Source organism: Vanellus vanellus (assembly GCF_965231255.1).
Source record: "Vanellus vanellus genome assembly, chromosome: 18".
NCBI lineage: Eukaryota > Metazoa > Chordata > Aves > Charadriiformes > Charadriidae > Vanellus > Vanellus vanellus.
In genome coordinates this window covers 11,842,560-11,864,663 of record NC_138923.1, presented here as the reverse complement: position 1 = coordinate 11,864,663, position 22,104 = coordinate 11,842,560, and the positions used below count along the sequence as shown (strand labels likewise).

The following is a 22,104-nucleotide window of genomic DNA, read 5'->3' as shown; positions in this document are numbered from 1 at the left end:
TACAGAGAGAAAAAGAGAGAAGTGGACATGGAATCCAAAGTATGTAGATAAAACAGTATATAAGGCACATGGCAGTCTTTGAAAATACAGAAGCTTTAGCCAACTTAAATTAATTGCTGTTTCCCTTGCTCAGTCCACAAAACTGTACAGTTACACAAATGTTGTGTTGCAATAGATCTTCCAAGTTATTCTTCAGTCCATACTCCGTCATACCAAAACACTACATTTCCTTCTGGTTTTTTAGGAGAGATCCTAATTGTGGTTAGTCAGTTGCTCAAAGCCTCTATTAAAATACACTTGGAATTTCAACTAAGAATAATTTCTTTTTTAAAGAAATTATTAAGAAAGAGTCATCAGAAAAGATTTGTAAGAGTTGTCTGTGAAGGACTTCGAGATTCATGAACCTCAAGACTTCCGGGCACTGAAGTCAAGACAGATGTCACAGTAGGCATAGTAGGATTAGTCAAGTCCGTTAAAGTAGTGGGAGTGCTGGATGGACTCATGGAGGCATTGGATATTTCTGAGGCAGGACCTGATGGGGTCCCTGCTTGGAGTGTTGAGTCTGAAGTCTTATCCACCCCTGTGTTTTCTTGACGTAAGAGGTTCCGTCTGAATTTGGCTCGAGCATTTTGAAACCAAACCTGAAATAGTTTAATATAACAGTGTAGCATTTAAAGAGCTGCAGTGTTTAAAAAAGCAAAAGCATAATCACAAATTCACACATACTTGAATCGTGGAAGACGTTTTTACTGGTAACATGTTAGAAAAGTCGCCCTGGTCATGAGAAGTGTCCTCTGCACACCTGCGAAGCGTTCCTCTCTCCCTCTCCCGCACTCCTGTATAAACAGTCTGCCCGGGACAGGAGTGGGCTGAGGATGGAGGAGGGCAGTCTTTCTGTGCAGGCTATGCATAAAGATGCTTAGATATCTGGCAGCCTGCGTGAGTCCTCGATTGCCCCCAATCCCAGAAGTATTTGTCTGGATGAGGCAGACATCGAGCATCTGACGAATACAAAATAACAAGTTTCGGCACCCTAGTATCTCACATCCATGTCCCATGGCAAGCAGAGGTGACACAGACCACAGCACCCTGCCTTTCTGCGGGCCCTGAGAGCTCTCCCAGGAATGTTCCCGTGTCCCACTGTCAGCAGTGCTCTCGCTTTTCTAAAAGGAGTGTCCCTCTCTCTTACTTTTCTCTTACTCTTCTGTCTCAAATGCTTCAGCTCCCTTGGCCTGTGCCAGTCTCCTTTTCTGACTGTTTTCAGTATGGAATGATGTCGGGAAAAGCGGCTTGAATGGTATTAAAGACTCACTTTGCATTAAAAACTGTCATTTCAGTAGAAATTATATCCACATACAGAAATTTTTCCAAGATTGCTACTTCTTGCATTAATTATTATCTATGAATGAAGGACAAAAGCTCAGGCTTCATCTTTCTCAGTTAAATTTCAGTGTTTAGGTCCACGTTAACAGTACTGTCCACTGTCTGCACGATTTGCTTAAAGATAAAATATTTTTCTGGCCTATTTGAAAATAGATAAAATAAAATGTATGTGTGAAACTTGCATGAAACCTAGGTACAGCATATCACTTTGACTGAAGTTGAAAATGTCATTAAATACCCTGTTCAAGCTGGTGTATGTTGATACCAGCTAATTTTACTGCTACGAGCTAGCTGAAATTTCACTGTGCTTATTTATCAGAAGGCCTTCTGTCATGGTTACGTTCTTTACAATGGACTTGGTCCTGATCCTACTGTCCCCACGTTGACCTGCTTTAAGGAATAGGACTGAGTCTTCCCATTCCAGGTGCAATGAGCCTCGTCATCTCTGTATCTGGCGGAGAAAGGAACCGAGCGAATGAAAGGACCTGCACAGCCATACAGTGTCTCCGTCAGATTTCTCCGCTGTGGCCCGTACAGGGAAACTGAGCGTGTGGAGCTCACGAGGCCACACCAGCCTGTACAGAAAGTGTGACCTGTGCCTCTGAAACAGCACGGCCCCTGCCGTAGGATCCGCTGTAAGCCAGACCACTAACAGAGGAGCGGTACATAATACAAGCAGTCCTGTACAGCGTTGGCTTTGCACTCTCAGCTTGCCAGCCGCAGTTAGAACTGATGAACATGTCTCTGCTGGTTTTCCTCTGACTGGTTTTCTTCTTATCTGTGGATGGTCCAGCCCCAAATTCCCCCTACTGAGCGCTCTGACTTTTTCTCTGGAAAGCTTTCTCCCCCAACCAAGGGTCTTTAAGGTGCACACCCTCTGTCTCACACTGTCTCTGGGGAATGCCGCTACGAAATAATCCTCAGGCACAAATCCTACCAGTGGCCGTAGGAGCTGCGCTCGTGGGCCATGCATAAATCGCATCCCTACAGGTCCTTGTTTCTGAAAGCTCGGTATTTTAAAACAGTTTACGTTGGCATTCCCTTTGTCAAAGCACTTAGTTTAAAGGCTATTTATCAGTTTCACTTATGACAAGAAAATAAAAACCTTTTCCTAAACTAGCAGTGGTAAAAATACACACATGATTTTATAACATAGTCCATTATAGTGGTAAACCTGTTACAGGACAGCGATGTGGTCAAAACCAGGCAAAACCAAATGTGGTATTTTTGCCTGACACATTCGCAACCAGCGTCCTCTCCTTTGACTGTTCATTCAGAGCCATGCAGGACGGGAGGCGCAGGAGTGTGTGCGCGTGGTTCCGAGCAAGGTGAGGAGCCTCATGTGCAGGGGACGCAAGTGAAGCAAATCAGTTTGTTCTGGTCATTCAAGCCACAAACTCTCAAGCACCAACTAGTTAAGAATGGTAAAAAACCCAGAAATTTTAACATTTATGGGATTTTTTACTTTTCAGTAAGAGAGAATTTATATTTGTCCCACAAAGCAATTTGGTTTTAATTTTTTAAACATACCTTCTAGCAATTGTAAAAAGGATAATACATATGAAAGTGAAAGGGAAGTTTGGAGGCTTCCCCTGTTGATATATATGTGTATCATAGTTACATAATAATTAAAACAGAACAGACAAAACTACTAGTCCAGTTGCACGTACACATACTTCTGCATAATTTCACACTTATGTTCATTAAAAATATACATATTTATATATGCAGTAGCCCCAAATATGAGTAACATTTCCATTTCTAGTCACAAAACCATTTTCTTGCTTAAAGCGTGTAAAACTGTAGGAGGCACCATAACTATTTTATTCATTTACTTTGTTCCTAAAAGTCCAACTGCTCTTTAACCTTAGTAGGGTGAGAGACTCTACAGTATTGCTTGTTTGTGATTCGAAACATGCAGTATGTACAGAAAAGTGAGCAAGATTATTGGTGTTTATGTATGCCCCTTTATCTGCCATTAAATATGAAAACCAATGCTCAGATGCCCTTACCGATGACTATTCATGATGCTTTCAGGAGCCGCACATATAAGATGGCTCATTCTTTCTTTAATACCGGTAATTCATGTTAGACATAGAAAATATTCCATAATCTTGTAAGTAATATTCAAAAATAGAGATAATAACTACTTTCTTCCTCGCTGAGATATTGTCAAGGTTAACCAGTTAATGGTTATAAAGCTCTTTAAAATTGTCCAATAATACATACTCATGTTATTACTGAAAAGGCATCTAAATATTTGTTAACTGCAATTCTGAAAATGCCTTGTCTTATGATAGAAAGGGATAACATAACTGTCACAATAGCGACGTTCTGGTGTGCACTTAAGATATGAAAGTATTCAGCAAAGACTTCATGTTGCGGAGTAGTGAAATGATTAAAACCATTGTTTTCTGAGTTGGAATGTAGGCGCGCTTCTCTACTGCCCCGCATTGTTACTTATAGCTGTGCAAAGTGGCGTGTGAGCGCGGGCCAGGGCTGCCCAGGCATAACGAACAGCAGGAGCGCTGCACGCTCGCAGTGGCAATTCGGGCCCTGCACCTGTAGGGGTACGGCAGTAAAGTAAAGAAATAATAACCCAAACATACATAACTGAAAGAATTGTTCCAGAAGGACTTATCGCACATCAATTACACAATTAGGAGTCTGCTCTTCAGTACTGAGGAATAAATGGAATCATCGGGAAGTATTTAGTGTTTTTCTGTCCAACTGTATCATTGTAAGGCTGAGCTATTTCAAATCAAAGGGGAAAATACGGACCAAAACTCCCACTGAAAAATAACAGCAGCTGCGAGACCCACCAGTGATGCTCCCACGTTCTGGTTCGGGGTTGGATGCCTGTAACTGACAACTCAGCAGCTAGGCTGAACAACATTTACTGCGGTTAAAATATTATACTACCCCTTCAGTGATCTGTGCAGCTAACTCTTTGTCTCCATCAAGTAAAACAGGAATAAAATATTATCTCCATGTGATTGGGAAGTACTGGAAATAAATACACTAAGTATTGTAAAGGATTTGGATACTGCAGTGAATGAGATCATCTAATCACCTTGGATAACTTTATTTTCTTGTTTGTAACACCTCCCTTGTTGCAACTGTTATATTTAGTTGTATGAATAGCTTGTGCTAGAGACAAGTTTTTAAACACAATTTTGCTCATTCACACAGCTACCTGGAGACATTTACCTTTACTGAATTTTACTAACTGGTAAGTATAGAAACAAAAATATAAAGGAAGTTTCACCACAAAGCAAAATACCTTCACTCATTGCACACACATTCTGATTACTCTGTTGTGACCAGTAAACACACAGTTAAAGGGGAACAGTGGGATATTTTACAGATGGGGGCTCGGTAAAGAGTCTGCAGTGCGCTATCCTAAGGCCAATCTTCACCGAAAGGTAGCGCAGGGTACCCACGCGTGATTGTGAAAATTTTCATGTTTGTTGACTACTGGAAACTGAATTAGCAAAGTCCAAATGCGTGCAGTAATCTTTGTAGGGTTTTCATAGCAACTTTATGGGGAGTGATTCAAGAAAGAATAAGCAGTGTACAAGACACCCACTGAAAAATGACGCTTTATGTTCCTGAACTGCTTTTGCCATGGATAATCATATCCCAGGCTCCTGGGGAGAGAAGAGGTACGTGCCTATAGCTACCAAACAATATCTTCTTAGGGCTATCTACTTCCACCTTCCCTTTCTAAAGACACAGAAAGAAAGATTGGTTCCTAAAAAAGGAATATTTATGCCAGTTAGTTAGCTCACAATTAGCTGGTCACTTTGATTATGAATGATAGCTTACAATAATGGGCTTGTGTTCCACAGCTGCGGTACAAGAAGTATATGAATTAAATTGCAAATATAAAGTTAAATTGGAATGAAAATAAATAAAAATAGGGCTTAAAACCATAAATAGGTTTACTGTGATTCTAATGTGGCTACTTACAGAAAACAGTCTGCATTACAAAGCCACTGAAGGAAATGTAATTTAGGAAGCAGTATGTTACATTTCCATGCCATTCCACTTCTGGACATGTGTATTTGATGACTAATTGTATATAAAGCAAAGACAGAAGTCAGGTCTTCCAAATCCGATGTCACAGATCATTAAGAGTATGGTCATATTCTCTGCTCATCTGCAAGCAAAGCACCCCCATTACATGTTATGCGGGACTCATATATAGTAAGGGCACTATAGCTATTTCCTAAATCACAAGGAACTCTATTCCTAGGAAGTACACTGGCTTCAAAACAAGAAAATCTGTTTCTCCTGATCTGATGCCCTGTATTTTCTATTAAAATATATTCTATTGATGATGCACTAAGAGCCACAATCCTGCATCAGCTGAACTGAAATCTGAACGCACAGAAAATTCAACGGCTTACAAACACGCCTAATAACAACATAGGGATTACAGAAGATTTCTTACTACTGGCAAGTGTGCACGTATGTCTGGGAGTCCGTGCGCCTTCGGTATGTAAGGCAGACTAATACTAATGATGCTTGTTTAGATCAATAGTGTCAGTGAATTACTTCGTGTTCAATAAATGACACAGATGGAATGCCAACCTTTCTGGCTCAAAACAATTAACAAGTGACACTATCTCAGTAGCCAACATCATGAAGAGTTTTCCTCAGCAAAGAGCAACCCTGAAACTCATACAGGTGAACTTCAGTGTTTGAAAAATTGCCTCTCACAGGTCAGAGAGAAGCCAATTGGGCACAAAGGTTCTAAAATTAAAAAAAAATCCACCAAGTTTGTTTTTTCATGGCCTAAATTAATTTTCAAACAAAAAGTCCAAGAGTATGGAGTAGAGAGTGCTCGTAACAGACAGGAAAACTCAAGAGATACTAGACAAAGTATCACTCCCAGCCATTTTCTTGAATTGCCTCCAACAGCATCATCCTCTGGGTGCAATCCTCACCACCAACTATTACCTTCCACCACTCTTCAGCTAAAGGAGCCCAGACATAAAGGAGTATTTAACTGTGAAAGTAAAAGAAGTGAAACACCAATTACTAAAACTATGAAAAAAGTTTAGTGGAATTGTAAGGGACTGCCACAAAAAAGAGGGACCACGAAGCACCTTAAAACTGCAAGATGTGATATGTTCAAGATGGAAACAGAAGCAATGAAGAAACTGAAAGAGGAGTTGAAGTGTGATAGAGATGTGGAGCCCAATGCTGGAGACAAGGAAATACATTCTGAAAAGGAAGGAAGAAAAAGAGTGGAAAAAAGATGGAAGGAAAGACCCGTTAGATGAAAAGAGAAGAGAGAGGTGGAAGTCAAAGTTGGTGTGGAGTGAGGAGAGGGAACAGAAGAATGATCAAGAACAAGACACTTTCTAGACACTGATCTCATTTCTTAATGCACTATGTGAAATTTCTCTGATAATTCAGGTGTGAGTGTACTGTAATGAACAGAATAGATATTACTGAAGTGTAAACTTGAGGGTAAAATAAAGGAAAAATGTCAAAATAAGGATAGACAAATGCAGTAAATTATTTCACCCATGTGCATGGATAAAGGAGAGGTGCCATGAGAGACATTACATAACTGTTAGGATGTGCAGCAGTTATATTGGAGGAATTTGTTCCACTACCGCAAATCAGCCTCATAAAAACAAAGAAATCCAGCTATGGAGGACATAGCCAAGAGAAGTAATTACATACAGTTTTTCATTAGTAGTTTTTATTGGGAAGCCTACAAAAATCTTTATTCCCTCTTCTGTTAGGTATTAACACTGTAAGGTCCAAGATCTCTCCAGTGAATTCAGTTTTTCTCAATGTTTTTTGTCTACTGCCCTCGACTTGCCTATGACTTCGTGAGAGTTGTCCACGATGCTTTCCCCGGAGCCTGGCTCTGAGCCCTACCTGTCCTATGAAGCCCACAAACCACTTTTCTACAATTAAGACCTGTCTAAAAATTTCAGCAATAGGTCCTGGAATGCCAGGGCTTCTAGATGCCCAAATTTATCTCTAGGTACAGTTATTTGGATAAGTGCCCATTAAAATTGACTTCTTGAATTAGAACTATAAATTAAAATGGAGCTGAATCAACTAGTAGTCTCACCTTTGCTTCCCACAATAGTTCAAACGGAGTGTATATCCTTGAAGCAAGAAAAATCCAGCTTTCAGAGAAAAGGTACTTTTAAAATGTGGTTGCCTTTCATTCTAAGTTACTAAACTATGAATAAAAAATTAATCTTTGAAAAATCAAATTTACGTCCACTTCAATTATGAAAGAAAAGATATCCTCCTTGTTCTGATAAAATGAATCCAGACTGCTGATTGATTTCTTATAAATGTAAACATTCACAGTAATTTGTAAATTAAGAGCTCTCTATTTACACCGAACACACTAACTAAAATAATCCACTTTTTCTTACAGCAGGTTGGAAGCTAAAACATGCACCAGATTTAACTACAGGAAAACAAGCAGGGCCCCAAACCTTCGCAACTGTCATCAAAAATTAGAACCCAAGCAATCTACTTTTGGGAAACTGAAAAGAAACAACTTCTCATACTTTCTAGGACTTAACTGAAGTCTCAGAGAAGGTATGAAAAATTAAGGAAAGAAGATCAGCAAAATCCAACAGCATTTCAAATATAAAATCGGTATTTTATTTACTTTTCAAGACAAAAGACTGCTCTTCTTACCTGAAGAACTCTTTTGGTCAGGCCGGTTTTTTGAGCTAGCTGTTTCAAGTCCTTGGCATCAGGATTGTGGTTAATAGCAAAGTATGACTTCATTGTCCGCAACTGGTGGTGTTTGAATGATGTCCTCATGCGCTTTGTTTTCTGATTGCTGGGGTATTGCTGGTCTCGATCCAGGTGGTCGCCATCATTTTCATTGCAACTTAAAGCTTAAGGCAACAAGAGGAAAAGGCGTGTAAATCTAGTGCTCGGTGACCAACATTGTTTGCAGTTCATCTGAGCGCAGCAATTAAAATAACATACCATGGCACGTATTGTACTAGCACAAACCCTACTTGCCTTCCCCTCCATTTCTGCATCTTCTATTTTTTCCTTACAATAACCAGCCCGCAAGGACCCTCACCTGCCTCTTTATGGCTTTTCAAATGTCAGGCCTGTTTCCTTTTTTCTTCCCTCCATCCCCACAGCCTCTCCTCCACTCTCTGCTTGTAGGACAGTAGCTGTCCTCAACTCTGTAAAGTGTTTTAATGTACTTTGTATCACTATAAACCGCATTGTAACGTACAAAGAAAGCTGTACAATACCCTCCACTTAAATCTCGACGGAACAGACCAGTTAAAATTATAATTATTTCCTCCATCAAACTAAACCCTGTAGAGTACAAGAGAGACCATTAAATGAAACACTGTAAAAGAAATAAAGTTTGTGGGGTACCAGACAGCAAATTATGACTATAATTTGACTAGCTAAAGAAATAAAGTTGTTAATGCGATGTATCACTGCCATGCCAAATGAAAAATAGCTTTTTAATTATTTATATGTTTGGATTTCATTTTTTTAAAAAGTATTTGCAAATACTAGTTTGAGTGATCAATTGTCACACCCTTTTGAGATCACTGAATGACGCTGATTGATACGTTTGCATAAATCAAAAATAAAGCCCGTAAAGGAGGTCTATGAGCAAGGGGCATTATAATAGCTATCAAGCAGTATTAAATGTTGAATGCCAAGCAAAATAATCTCATAGACCAAAAGTAGTTTTTCATTTATTTGTGCATCCAGTAAACCATAGAAAAACTCTTAAAATAACATTAAGGACTGAGCTTAAATCCATGAAAAAAATCAGGGGTATAACTGAAAATTAGCTCTGACAAACTATCATTAATTAAATTTTCTGTTCCAATGTCTACAACTCCCTTTTAGTTTCCTATAAGTTTTATGTTAAAAGTAAGGAAAAATCACTACTATCTCTGTTCTATGTTGCATGCAAAAAATGAGAAAAAATTGTATTTTAAAATGTGAATTATTGGTGAATTACTTGAACACATAAAGAGCTTTGTTTCAATTGTCCGTTATTGATGGTTCATTACAACTGAGTACATCTCATAGACATGTATATCTTCATAGTCTTACTTTAAATTCATGCTGTCCATCACAGGTTTTCAGCCCTATTGAAAACGTACAAATTCTGAAAGGCATGCATTAAAAACAGTTTTAAAAAAAATATATAAAATGCATGTACTCATAAGTAAAAATGCATACAGATTCTATAAACAGCAGTTTTGCAGCATCTACAGCAGCTGCTTTGCAAAGTTTAGCTTTTCAAAAACTTCCAAAAAGATATGGCACGGTATAGAGCAAGGCCTGCAAAAATTCAGCTTTAAGGCCAAAAGCATGTTTGTTTAGTAGATATGTAGAAAGTGTTCGAAGCCTCAAACTTTTCTGTGTGTTTCTGTACTCCTATAATTTAAAAAACAGCTAAGAAATATGGTACTTTACATATAAATGTGCATTTATGTGTGCGTGTGTGCGTGCATGTGCGTACATTTGTATAAATCCTTTCCAGACCTAAGGATCTTGTGCCAAACTCTAGCAATAAGAAGCATTTCTGCTTGTTTTCCTGTGGTGTGGAAAGACTGGAAGCACCTGAATTTAAAAGGTATAAGACGCTTAAAAGGAGATAGTAAAAATGCAGTATTAATGGAGCTGGATGGAATATAGTAAAATCTTTTTTCTGGTTTAAGAACTGAGATCTAGTTGCCAAACTGGGGTCATCCCCTGTGCTCCAGTCCCCATAGCTACAATTCCTGATGTAAAGAATTCCGGGATGAATAACTGAAGTGATATTGCTCATAGCTAATTCTGTTATGGAAATGTAAAAGCAAGCAGTGCTTGGTTTTAAAACGTACTCACAGAATTTTAGATATTAGTAATGGAAAAGCCCTCTGTGTGTTACCTTTCAAACCCTCCCAGAAATAACAAGGCAGGGGCTTAGGAGAAAATGCATCACAATATCTGTCTGAAGGACTGAGGTCTGTTCATGTAAACGTGCAACACAACAAACCCAGGGCTGCACATACTTGGATTTTAACCTATTCCGTAGACAACGAGACACATTCAAGATCCAAGGAAATAAAAGTGATTCTAAATCCTCCGAGAATGGAATGAGCATATCAGCTTTTCATCAAGCCCTGATAGGACAATGAACAGTTTACTCTCTGAATTTCTCATCATTTTACCTCCTCACCTACTAAATAAATATATTATTAAAATGACAGTAAATAGGAACCATTTGAGACCAGCAAACTATTATCCTTTTCTATGAAGAAAGTTACAGAACAGATTTTGAAAGTGTATGAGGGTGTCTGCTGTTCATTGTCTTGCGCAAGCGGTTTGGGTACCCGCAGGCATCACCCGATATGGCATAAATATCCCCAGTTAGTGCCAATTCCCCTCTCATCTTTGCTTGTGGTGCTTGGCACCATCTTCAAAAGTCCATTATATTAGGTCTAATATTATATGCATCTCTCACAGAATCTGAAATGTCTATGGGCGTTGCAGGGACAGAGACACAGAACGGTCCAAGGGTGTAAGTACGTGTGGATTTTAAGAGCTGAGGAGTTTCTGCAAAAGGCATCGTGGCGTAAGACTAACACTGTACACATTCCTCACGCAACCCTCTGTTTTTCAGGCACTTCTTCCCTGTTCCTTACTGGTGTCCCTGTGTATCTCCCAAAGGAATTGTTGAACTATCCGTACGTAAGATTTCCATTCCATTGCAGTATCTAGGGCTCCTGCTGGGAGTTCAGAAACACAACTGGTAAAATTCCAGCCAAATAGAGGAATCTTAAATTAACTAATGTTTCATTCCTATTTTGTGATAAAAGAAATTCTGCAGTGGTGCCAAGTCTCTTTTTTGACCCTTGAACATTTCTAAGGCCCTTGTGCCTTTCGCCTAGTCCCACACCCAGGCCGTTGCCCTCCCGTCCTTCGGCTGGTCCCACCAGCGGCTCTTACAGCCTCCTCCAATAGCACCACGACACGAATGTCCAATTGGCCACAAGATGGTGATGTCCAGAGAGCATCACTAGAAATTAAGATTAAAACATTATATTTTGATATTGGTGACCAAAATATCCTCTGCAGAATAATGCACAACACCTTAGCAACATGAGCGTAAAGCAGGATGTGCTGTTATTTTTGTAACAAACACTATTTGAAGCAGAAAACTTGAGAGCACTGTTTCACACTCAGATCGCCAGATCCCCCCACGTGTCGGGATTCGGGGCAAAGCATGTGCTTAGTAGTGAGTAGGTTGCTGAATATATGGCACATGAAGAAGATGGGAAAGTGGAATTTCCTTTGGGGGAACTTTTGGTTTTAGTAGCTTGTGTTTGACATGTTAAATTACCCAAAAAGAAAGCAAACTAATCCTGATTCTGAAAGAATAATGAAACAAGAGACACATTTGGTGCATGCATCAGCTCTCCATATTCAGTGGCTCAGGAATATACACCCCTTTCCTTCTGTAATAAGAGTCAAGGGGGTGTTTTAACCTTCTGCTGCCTGGAGAGGGAACTTGTGATTAACCAGACCAGGCAAGGGTGCAGCCGTAGTTGCTGTTTGGCAGGAGTGTGTAGAGGACTTTGTGGTACCCACATCCTTGAAGGGGACAAAAGTGAGACAGAGACCCCTGAATGGTACTTGGGACAGGAACAGAGTTCCTCCAGTGGAAGAAGACTCTTGGAGAAGGCAGACGCCTGAATGCCTCACCACAACTGGGATTAAGAGGGTTGAAGCTGTGGTACTTGGAGCAGGCAAGGTGCCCCTCGCTGCCCCCGAGGCGCCTGGCAGCGCTGAAAGAAGGGTACCTCTGCCCGGCCCTGGAAGCGACAGCCACAGAAAGCACTGCCTCAACCTTGAAATCTTGAGAGCTGTCCGTAGGAAAAGGGAGATGAAACCAGTGTTAGGGAGCGACCGTCTTCCAGGCTGAGCATCACAAGGCCACGAGAGAGGAGAGAGGGAACTGGAAACCCTCTTTCCTCCGGCCTTCCTCAGCCGTCCCGGACAAAAGCGCTGCGTGTCCCGCTGCCTCCCGGGGCCGCCGGAGGGACGGCCCTCCCCGCGGCCGCGGTGCCTCCGGGGGGAGAGAGCGGCCGGGCCGGGGCTGCGGCGGGCGGGAGAACAAAGGGTCCGGAGCGGAGTCGCACCGGGCTGAGCGGGGGGAGACAGCCGCGGAGGGGTTTTCCCCTCAATTAAGCCAATTGAATGGCGCTGAATAGCCGGTGCGAGTGCGCGGTAATTCCCTGAGCGCCGCGATTAACCCGGGCGGCCCCGGCCGAGCCGCGCTCCCCGCCGGGCCGGGGGAAGGGGCGGGCGGCGGGGCCGGAGCGGGCTCCGCTGCCCTCCCCAGGGGGGTTCGGCCCGCCGTGCTCTTCCCGAGGGACACGCCACCGCCCCCGGCCCGAGGGAGCGCTCCCGGGGCCCCGCTCGCCCTTTGGCGAGCGAGCAGTGCCGGCTCCTTGCCCCTGCCCCGACCCCAGCCCCTCCGCCTGCCCCTGCCCCTGCCCCGACCCCGGTGCCGGTCCCCGGGGAGGGACCAGATGCACTGCGCCCGGGGGGGCCCCGAAAGGTGACCACGTCGGGGGGGGGGGGGAGAAGAGAAGCAGGAGGAGAGGGGAAAGGAGGGAGCTCTGGTTTTTCGTGGGGAATCGCTGCGAGACACCCGCTTTTAAACTTCGAGTCCTGTTCGCTCGCTCTGCAACTGCGGCCACGGGAAAGCTTATCCTGAGCTTTCAGTCCCAGGGGGAACGGGGAGAGAAAGAGAAATTCGGTCGTCAAAAGTTTCCAGGCTTTTCCCATTTTTGTCAGGGAAAAAAACCACACAAAACCAAAAACCAACAAAACAACAACCAAACTTCTGACCGAGCCCATTCGGAGGGTGACTCCAAACGGCCCCGGCGCCCCCCGGGCCGGGCCGGGGGAGGCGGGGACGGAGCGGCCGGTGCCGCCGGGCTGGGAGCGGGGCCGGCGCCTCCGCAGCCCCCACAGCCGCCCCACACCCCGCAGCTCCCGGTCCGCACCCGCCCGGGGGCTGTACCGAGCCCGGGGACCGAGTCACCGTATCACTGAAACAGGGTCTATCTTCCTGGTAGTAAAGGAAAGAAATATTTCTTGGTATCTTCGCTGTTTGCACAGATGACGGGTATTTTATCAGCTCGTCGTGCCCCAACTCTGCGCAGTGCATCTGTCATTTTTGAGGATATTTTAGTGTCTTCATATTAAAGACGGACTAGATACAAATGAATAAAATATAGCAGGCTGTGGGAGGTTTGGGGTCTAATTCACAAAGGGAGTATTCAGAATTCTTTACAGGTGCTTCTGTGTTCAGCAAGCTTTCAGCCATTGATTTACTGACCTAAAAAACCCCATCAAACTCCATTCCAACAAGTGAAAGAAGAAATTATGATCACAGGAACACACTTAAAAAAAAAAAAAAAAAGAAAGAAAAAGAAATCTTTTTGAAGTTTCACCATACTTCTAAGCTATTTTCCACTTGTCAGGCTCTATCCACATCTAAAACCCATCATCCCCGTGCAAACGGAGCCTCGTTTAAGTAGAAAAAAAAAAAAAAAAAAAAGTCAGTCCAATTCGTGTTGCAGATGAATATTTGCTGCAATTTACGAAATAATTCCAGTTTCAACTCTGCCTAAGTTTACGGGTCCCTCTTTTCCCACCACCTCCGAATGTAGATTTATTTACACAAAGTATTCTACACAAATTACCAGCAACAGATCCCCTCAGAGGACAATGTTGTGCATTTCTAGGGCATTTCTGAGAAGAGAAAGAGACGTTCCATTAAAAATAAGAAGAGAAACTATCACATTTGAACGGTTTCCCTTTAAAAGGCACAAAATCGAAGGCTTTCCAATAATTTGCTAATTTGTGAAATTTTACATCAACGGGCAACCTGGTCTGGTTTCCAAGACCAATGACACTTATTATCATATAATTAATCGATTATTGGTTTAGTAAATAGTTAAGTGGATAAATAGTTTAAGCAAAGAAGCCAAAGGTTCCTCACAGAAGATCTCTTAAGCTTCAGTTGCAGGATCTAAACTACAATTAAAAGGGCAAAATCTTGGAGGGCAATTGTTTTGAAAACGAATTTTTAAAAAATACGGTTAAAGACGGTTTATTTAGGAAGTCGGGGAGCAGTAAGACTTTCTCAGGCTGTGCTCCTGTCCAGGACAGATGCCGCTGGTTCGTTTTACAGGTCCTTTGAATCTGAACATCTGCCCTGCACAGGGAGACAGCGGAAGGACAATTAAAATCTAATCCCTCCGAAAAGCAGACGTTTTGAAACGGGCAAGACGTATATTTTATGTATGTTTTAAAGCTCAGCTGTTACTCGGGAGAATGGTACATACACCTTTCATCAACCTTCACCACTGGGACTACTACTGATTTTTGCACCATTTCCAAATTATTCAGCAATTAGTTAAAACAATAATAACCGGCAATTTTGTTCCCGAGGTGCGTTTGCCAGTTAGAGATGCGCCTTTTCTCCCTGCCATTTTCAGAGCAAACCTCTCAGTTTCGTCGCTATTTTTACTCTGTCTTTAGGCGCAAAACACCCCAGCCTCATCCTTCCGGGGCCGTCGCCTCCCCCGCCCCCGAAGCTCGCGGTGCCGGAAGGTGCCCAGTGCGGCCCGAGCCCCCACCAGCGCCGCGCTGCCCCTCGGTGTCCCCCCCGGGCGGGACGGCGGAGCCCGGCGCAGTCGGGGCGCGCAGAGGCGCAGCCCCAAACAAACCGCAGCAAACTTGGCCTTTACCTAACGCCCTCTCGGGGGGGTGAGGGGGCTGTTGGGGGGTGCGGAAACAAACACCAAAAAACCGTTGAAGGCAAATCTGCGACTTATGGGACACGTCTGAACTTCGTAGATTAAGAAAGAAAACGTGCTGGAACCGGCGGAGAAATGGAGGCGACCCTGAAGCAGCACAAGGGAAGAGGCGAACGAGTTCGGTCTGCGGGGTCGGAGGGGGCGGCTGAGCCCCCAGCTCGGGGAACGCGGGCCTGAAGCAAACCCCACCTCCGCCTTGAATTCTTCTAATAAAATCAAGATCTAAGAATTCGCTTTTGTCCAACCACTTTTTCATGTTGCACACAAGGAGCAGTGCTAGGAGCCCCAGTGAGCACAGCCAGTCTGGTAGGACGAAGAAGGGCGAGGGGAAGAGGGGAAGCAGGGACGGGGACGGAGGGGGGGGGCAGGAGGTTGCTCCAATTCCCTTGCCTGCAAAACTACAGTGCTGTGGTGGCGGGGAGGTTAAACGAGGAAACAGATCAGAAAGTTTGCAGCTCCATGCAGAGATCTCGCCCGGGAGACAGAGTTTCTGCAGAGGCCGGAGGCTCGTGCCTGCTGCCAGGTTGGCTCCCTTCCTTCTGCTGCTGCTGTCGGTTAAGGGGCAGCGAGGGGTTACAGAGGGGATGCGGAGAGTTTCCCGACTCTTCTCCGAGTCACATCTGACGACAAAAACTCCAGCCGAACTCGTCGCTGTACAGGCAGACCCGAGGCTGCCCACACTCATCTGCTGCCTCGGGTCTGCCCGGGCTCCGCGGGCACCCTCGGCCCCGCCCTGGGAAAGAGCCGCTTTCTCACTTCTTCCCTCTCTCTTTCCTTCCAAAACTCTGAGGTGCAAAAGCTCAGGACAAGGGCAGAATAATTCACCTATCAGCAGCCTTTGAGTGTAGCTACTAAAGAAAATTCACAGCTCTCTGAAGTGCTAACTTACAATCTCTGGTTTCCAGATTTTATTTCAGCCTACACTCCCCCTTCTCCCCCTCCTTAACCAGATGACCTCGCTTCAAAACATTTTATTTCCAGCTGAAGTGAAAAATGCTAACATATTAGCTTCTGTAATTGCAGTTTGACAGCACTTGATCTCAATAATTATGCTGCAGCTAAACTATTATTAACGGTTTAAGCTAAAATAAACAGAAATCCCCCTTTGGAAGCGAACAGAAACAAGCCGTTTGAATCGTTCTGGGGGGAGGTGGGGGTCTCTTACCTGCGTTGTAGGCTGCCAGATCTGCCCCAGGTCCTGGGCTCTTCCTTTTCCTGGGTCTCCCCTTCTGGACAGTCCCCACGCCGTTGTAATAAGGCAGTCCCAAAGTATTGGCAGAGCCCGCTCCCAACGCTGGGCCCTTCCCAGCGGCTACATCCGAGTGATTGAAATGCACCTGGTACTCCCCCTGGATGAGAGTCTCGAAATGGAGGCGGCAGTACACCAGATTGTCCTTCATGCCAAAGTGATCGCCGGTGGTCAGCATCTTGTTGCAAGTGGTGCAAGTGAAACAGTTTAAGTGATATACCAAATCCCTGGCCCTCATGACCATCTCGGAGGCAGAAATCCCCAGGTGACATCGCGCACATCTCTGCACCGAAAACCTCCTGCAAAACAGAACGGCCAGAGGAGACGGTGAGAGGCGCATCCCCCCCGCCCGCCCCCCGCCTTCGCCGGGTCCGCCCGGGGGGCGGCAGAGGGAGAGGGGCTGCGGGGCCCGGGCCGTTCGCTGAGCGGCTTCGCCCTCCGGGCGCTGCCCGCCAGCCGGGGGGGCACCGCGGACCCCGACCCGTTTCCCACCCCGCAGCGCAGCTCCTGCCCCGCCGGCTCCCACCAGGAAAACGCGCCAACTCCCCCCGGGGCCGCGGGGGGCTCCGGGCCGGGCGGGGAGGCAGCGCCGCCGGGCGAGGAGCAGCCGGGGGCTGACAGCGCGCCCGGGGCTCAGCCCCATCCCCGCACCCGGAGGCGGGCTGGGAAGGGAAGCGCTGCCCGGGGGTGAGGATGCCGCTCCCCGCCGTGCCCACCGTGCTCAGGGCAGGAACACGCTCAGCTCCCCTTGGCCGTTCCTTTTCCTTTCGCAGCCCCAGAAAGTTGGTCAGGGGACGCCCGCTTGAAGCCCCCAGCACCCGCAGGCAGCCTGGGGGTGAGCTGTGCCACCCTCCCGAGGACGCGGGGTCCATCCCCACCGTGAGTCTCCCTCTGCAGCGGGAGGTTTGAGGAGCCCACGGGCCCCCTCCACGCCCACGGACCCCTCCGCAGTCTCTCAGGACGGGCTTTGCTCGGGGCGGCGGGCGGTCCCCCCCCCCCCCCCCAGGCTGGCGGCCGAGCGCAGGCTGTACCTGTAGTAATCCTCCTTGCAGTAAATGCTGCCGTCCTTGCTGAAGCAGGTGAGCTCGGACTCCAGGTTGAGTTTACATTCACAGCACTTCAGGCAGCGCATGTGCCACTGTTTATCCACAGCCAGGAGGTAATAACGGTCGGAGATTTTCCCCCCGCAGCCGGCGCACAGGGCAGCCCGGTCACTGCTGATGGAAGGCATGGTCTGCTGGGGGAAAACAATTACAGACCGTTAGCGAGAGGGAGAAACTCCGGTGCGCTGCTGGGCTCCCCCTCCCCCTGCCTTCCCCTCTCCTTGCAGGGGCTCGGCAGACGCGGAGGAGCGCGGAGCGGAGGGTCCGCGCCCCGACCTGCCCCCTGCGGCCGGGACGGCGGGTGCCCAGGGTCCCGCGGCGTCCCCTGTCCCGGGAGGAGCGGGGGAGGAGGGCGAGACAAGAAGAAAAAGACTCTGGGTTTTAAGGACGGCGTCCGGATCAGACCCAGGAATTTTTTTTCCTTCTTTTTTTTTTTTTTTTGACTTTCCGGTCCCAGAACAAGAAAGATGCTGTTCAATAAACAGGCGCAATAATCACAGAGTAGGGCAAATCGCAGATAGTTAATTTTAAAATTTATTATTATGGATATACGGAGAGTGCCTGCATAGTTAATGCTCTGTGAGTGCGTGTATGTGGAGCGTGTCTGTGTGTGTATTTTCCTAGCTATAAAATTCCGAGTGAATTACGATCAAACCCCCCAGTAGTCACAGTGGTACAGACACAGCTCCCTCTGCAAGCTGGTTCCAAACAACACGTACCCAAATCTGCTGTGACTCAAAGCACTAAAGGGATCAGTAAATAAAACCGCGGAAGAGACGAGCATCACTAAATCCGAGGTGCAGAATGTCTTATCAGGAAAACGAAATAGTGGGAAACGTGTAGAAAAGAAAGAAACGTATAGGAAGAAACAACAGACCACTTTAGATTATCCTGGGATAAACTTGGAAGCAATAAAACTAAACGTAACCCCTATATAATTTAATAGTTTAGCGTCAAATCGCAATCCAATCGAAACCCTGCAAAAAACCAAATACATACATATTCTGTCAACTTCTATCAAAAAAGAAATAGAGAAAAATATCGAAAACCGTCCAAGCACGCTTATTTATTTTAGCGGGCACCTTCAAAGAGGATTCTAGAGAAGAGGCTCAGACTGGAGCAGGGTTTGTGACAGACCGTGCAATGCGCTGCTGTCCACTTCGTCCCAAACTTACTACCATCCCCTTTGCACAAAAGCACACTGCAGATTTGCTCTTGGGCAAGAGAACCCGAAACATTTTTTACAGATGTGACAAACAGGCAGTTTGTTTTGATTCGGGGTGGGGGGATGGGGAAGTTGTTTGTTTACTTTTACCTCCTCTAGAGCCTTAAGTCCTTATGCAAAGCAAAAAGAAAAGACAGCTAATAGGGGAGAATCGAAAGAAAATGAAGCTATTTTTTCAGCATTTGCTGGGCTGATTACTTTCATCCAGTACTTGCAGAGATCACAAAATCCCGTCGCTATGAGCACTGCTGTTTGCACTACACCGTTCCCACTATCAGAACTACATATAAATAAAACCATGGCGCTACCTTGGTACCTCAGCCACACAAGTCCACTGATAGCTTATTTCTTTAAGGCATTATCTGAACTCTCATTAGGAACCGTTTTATAACCAAAGTAGTTTCTTGTAAATCCACTTTAAATACGATTTTTCCGGTAACAAAAAATGTTCTGAGATGCAGAAATGGTATTTAAGGACCCAGTATTGTATCCCACTATTTATTATATACACGTGTGTATACATACACATTATATATAGCTTATAAAGGTATCATGCCACAATATTTATTCCAGGAAGTATCAATTGATATTGTTTAATTGTACGGAGAAATATTAACTTTTCCAAAGAAAACCAAAACCGTTTAGATTAGAAATCACGTCCCACCCTTGTAGTATACAGGGTGTTTTTCAGCCAGCATTTCAGGATTAAATACTCTCACTGTCACCTTTAAGTAAATTTCTATGTAGCATTAAGAGACAGAACACATGCTGATGAAGTTTTAAAAACTGAGAACAGATATCTTTCTTGCATATGCCCGTATCAGCTTAGAAGACAGCACTTAACCAAAATACGGGATCGTTTCACTTGAGGATTATAATTTCTTAACAAAAAAAGTAGCATACATAAAATGTTGAATCAGTTAACACACTTCAGAAATCTCTTCCACTTTGCTAGCTTCACTCTGGTTAAAAGGACGCATCTTTTTATTATCTAAATGTATTAATATACAAGTACTACGCATCAGCAGGCATAAGATAAAATGTGGTAAATTTATAAAAAATTGCATCCATCCGCCTCCCTGAAACATATCTTATAGTTCTGTTTGCCATGTTCGCAAACCCAATGTTTATATATTACAATTATTTAAAAAAAAAAAAAAAAAGACTTAAAGGCACTCGAGTTTGGTTTTTTTGTTTATAAATGCTCTAACGACTACCCCGGTGTAGCCATCCTACCTGAAAAATAACGCAGAACTGGATTCTTTGATGTTTGTGTTTCCATTCTGCAGACAAAAATTTCGCTGTGCCAAAACGTTATCTGTCTAAAAGCATACTTTGCCTCTTCCTAAAAAACTTTGGAAGGCCGGACAGGCTGGGGGAAGGGAAGGAGTTCTTGGACGCTACCAAAAGGCTGGTCTATCTTTCTGTTTTCTCGCAAGAGCAGTACCGTTCATTTCACCCAAGCGTTACTATTACTATGCATATTATTAATAATTAACAGTTTCGTGCCTTTCCCCATGCTTTTATTTAATCTTTCGGGGTGCCTTTCTGCTTAATTTTCTTCCGATTTAGCATTTTGCATACGCTTCCCCCCCGATCTGTTATTTTAAGGGAAAAGCTCTATCTTTGAGGGGTTTGTTATGTTTAGGGGGTTGAATGACTCTCCCATTCCTTCGCCTCCTACCGTTTCGGTCTCTCCCCTGTCTATAGCCGAGCTGATGGCTGGTGCTTCGCTTTTGGTTCTCCGATCCATCTCGTCGATGACCCCGTGCATCTCCGCGCCGGACAGACTGTGGAAAAGCATCGCTGAGGAAGCAGAGGAGGAGGCCCCGAGTTGCTGCTGCTGCTGCTGACAATTGTCGGGGTCCCTGCAGGAGCCCAGAACTTGCATTAACCGGAGCCCTCCCCCATGCATCTAGCACGGCCGCCCCGTCTCTCCGTGGGCTCCGAGCTTTTCACCCCGACAAAGGTCTCCGGGACGCAGCGCAGGCACCGATCCGAGGCTTCGGGGGGACAGGGCGCAGAAAAGGCGGGCGGAGGGGCTGAGGGAGAGGGGGTAACTGGCGGTGTAAGCTTCGGGGCTTGGATCTAGTCTGTTGCGCGGCCCCGGCACATCCCTCTAGGAGGCTTCTTCAGCGCAGGGCTCATTGCCCCAGGTGCGGTTCCAAGCTTTATGCTCTGGCCCAGCTGGCAGCAGGCTGGGCAGGTTTACGGTTGGGAGGGATTAATAAATAATAGAAATATAAAAAATTAAACCATCTTCCGTGAGAAATAAATTAAAAAAATAATAAGAAGAACGACAAGCCCCCCTACATCGTACTGTGCGAAATTTAAGAGGAGGAAAGCAAGGGAGAGGGAGGCTGCAGCAGGCGGAGAGCGTGCTGGTGCTGCGAGAGGCGGATGGGGCGGGTGCCCACCGTACGCACTCACGGTCCAGAGGGCTGGCAGCGGCGGCAGCTCGGGGGCAAAGTTTGCTCCTTCCCCCGCTCCTCCCCCAGCCCGCTGGAGCTCATTGGGAAAAGAAAAAAGCCAAGGGGAAGGAGGGGAAGGAGGAAGAGTTGGACGGGCACCAGATGGGACGGGCACTCGGCAGCCCCCCTCTCTTCTTAAAGCGGCGGGGCCCGGGGCGGCTGCTCGCGGCGGGGGGGGGGGGGGGGGGGAGAGAGGGGGGGGAGGCGGAGGTTGGGGCGGGGGGGGCGGAATCGCACGGCGGAGCCAGAGCCGCCGCCCGCCCCGGTGCCTGCGAGCGGCGCGTCTGCAGCCCGGGCGCCGCGCGAGGCTCCGCGCCTTTTCTACAGCCCCTCTGACATCATGTCCTGCCCCGCCGCCATTGGCTGCCGCCGCGCCCGGGCCCGCCGGCATGTGCTCGGGGCCAGCAGGCGCGGAGGGGCGCGGGGCCGCCGCCCGCAACGCCCGCTCGGTCCCCGCAGCCGCGCAGCCTGCCCGGCACCGGCACCGGGCACCGGGCCTCCGGGCGCCCGCAGCGCTGCCGCGTCCCGTTCCCCGCCGCGGCGCGGGCGCTCCGTGGACTCTGGAGGGCCCGAGGCGGCCGCCGAAGGCCGGAGCGGGACTCGCGCCCGGGCGGGGGTTTGCGTTGGCCGCCGGTGATGGCCGGCGACGTGCCTGGCCCCGGGGCAGCGGGGGGGATGTCGGGGGAAATGCCTCCAGCGCGGGAGAAGTAGGGGCTCAAAAGTTTGTTTACGCGCCCAGATCGCGATATCGTGAACATTTATCACTAACTGAACGCGCCGAACACCACTCATCATGGAAAATAGC

At 46.2% G+C, this 22,104-nt stretch overlaps 1 protein-coding gene across 1 annotated transcript; it reads right to left on the bottom strand.

The window, feature by feature from the left end:
* Nucleotides 1-353: 353 nt before the first annotated feature.
* LHX2 (LIM homeobox 2) lies at nucleotides 354-20,743 on the bottom strand (the record flags this gene model as incomplete). Its single annotated transcript, XM_082492759.1, has 5 exons — nucleotides 354-641; nucleotides 8,071-8,276; nucleotides 16,417-16,799; nucleotides 17,532-17,734; nucleotides 20,513-20,743. The coding sequence occupies 5 exons, from the start codon at nucleotides 20,741-20,743 to the stop codon at nucleotides 354-356; spliced, it is 1,311 nt and encodes a 436-aa protein (XP_082348885.1).
* Nucleotides 20,744-22,104: the final 1,361 nt, after the last annotated feature.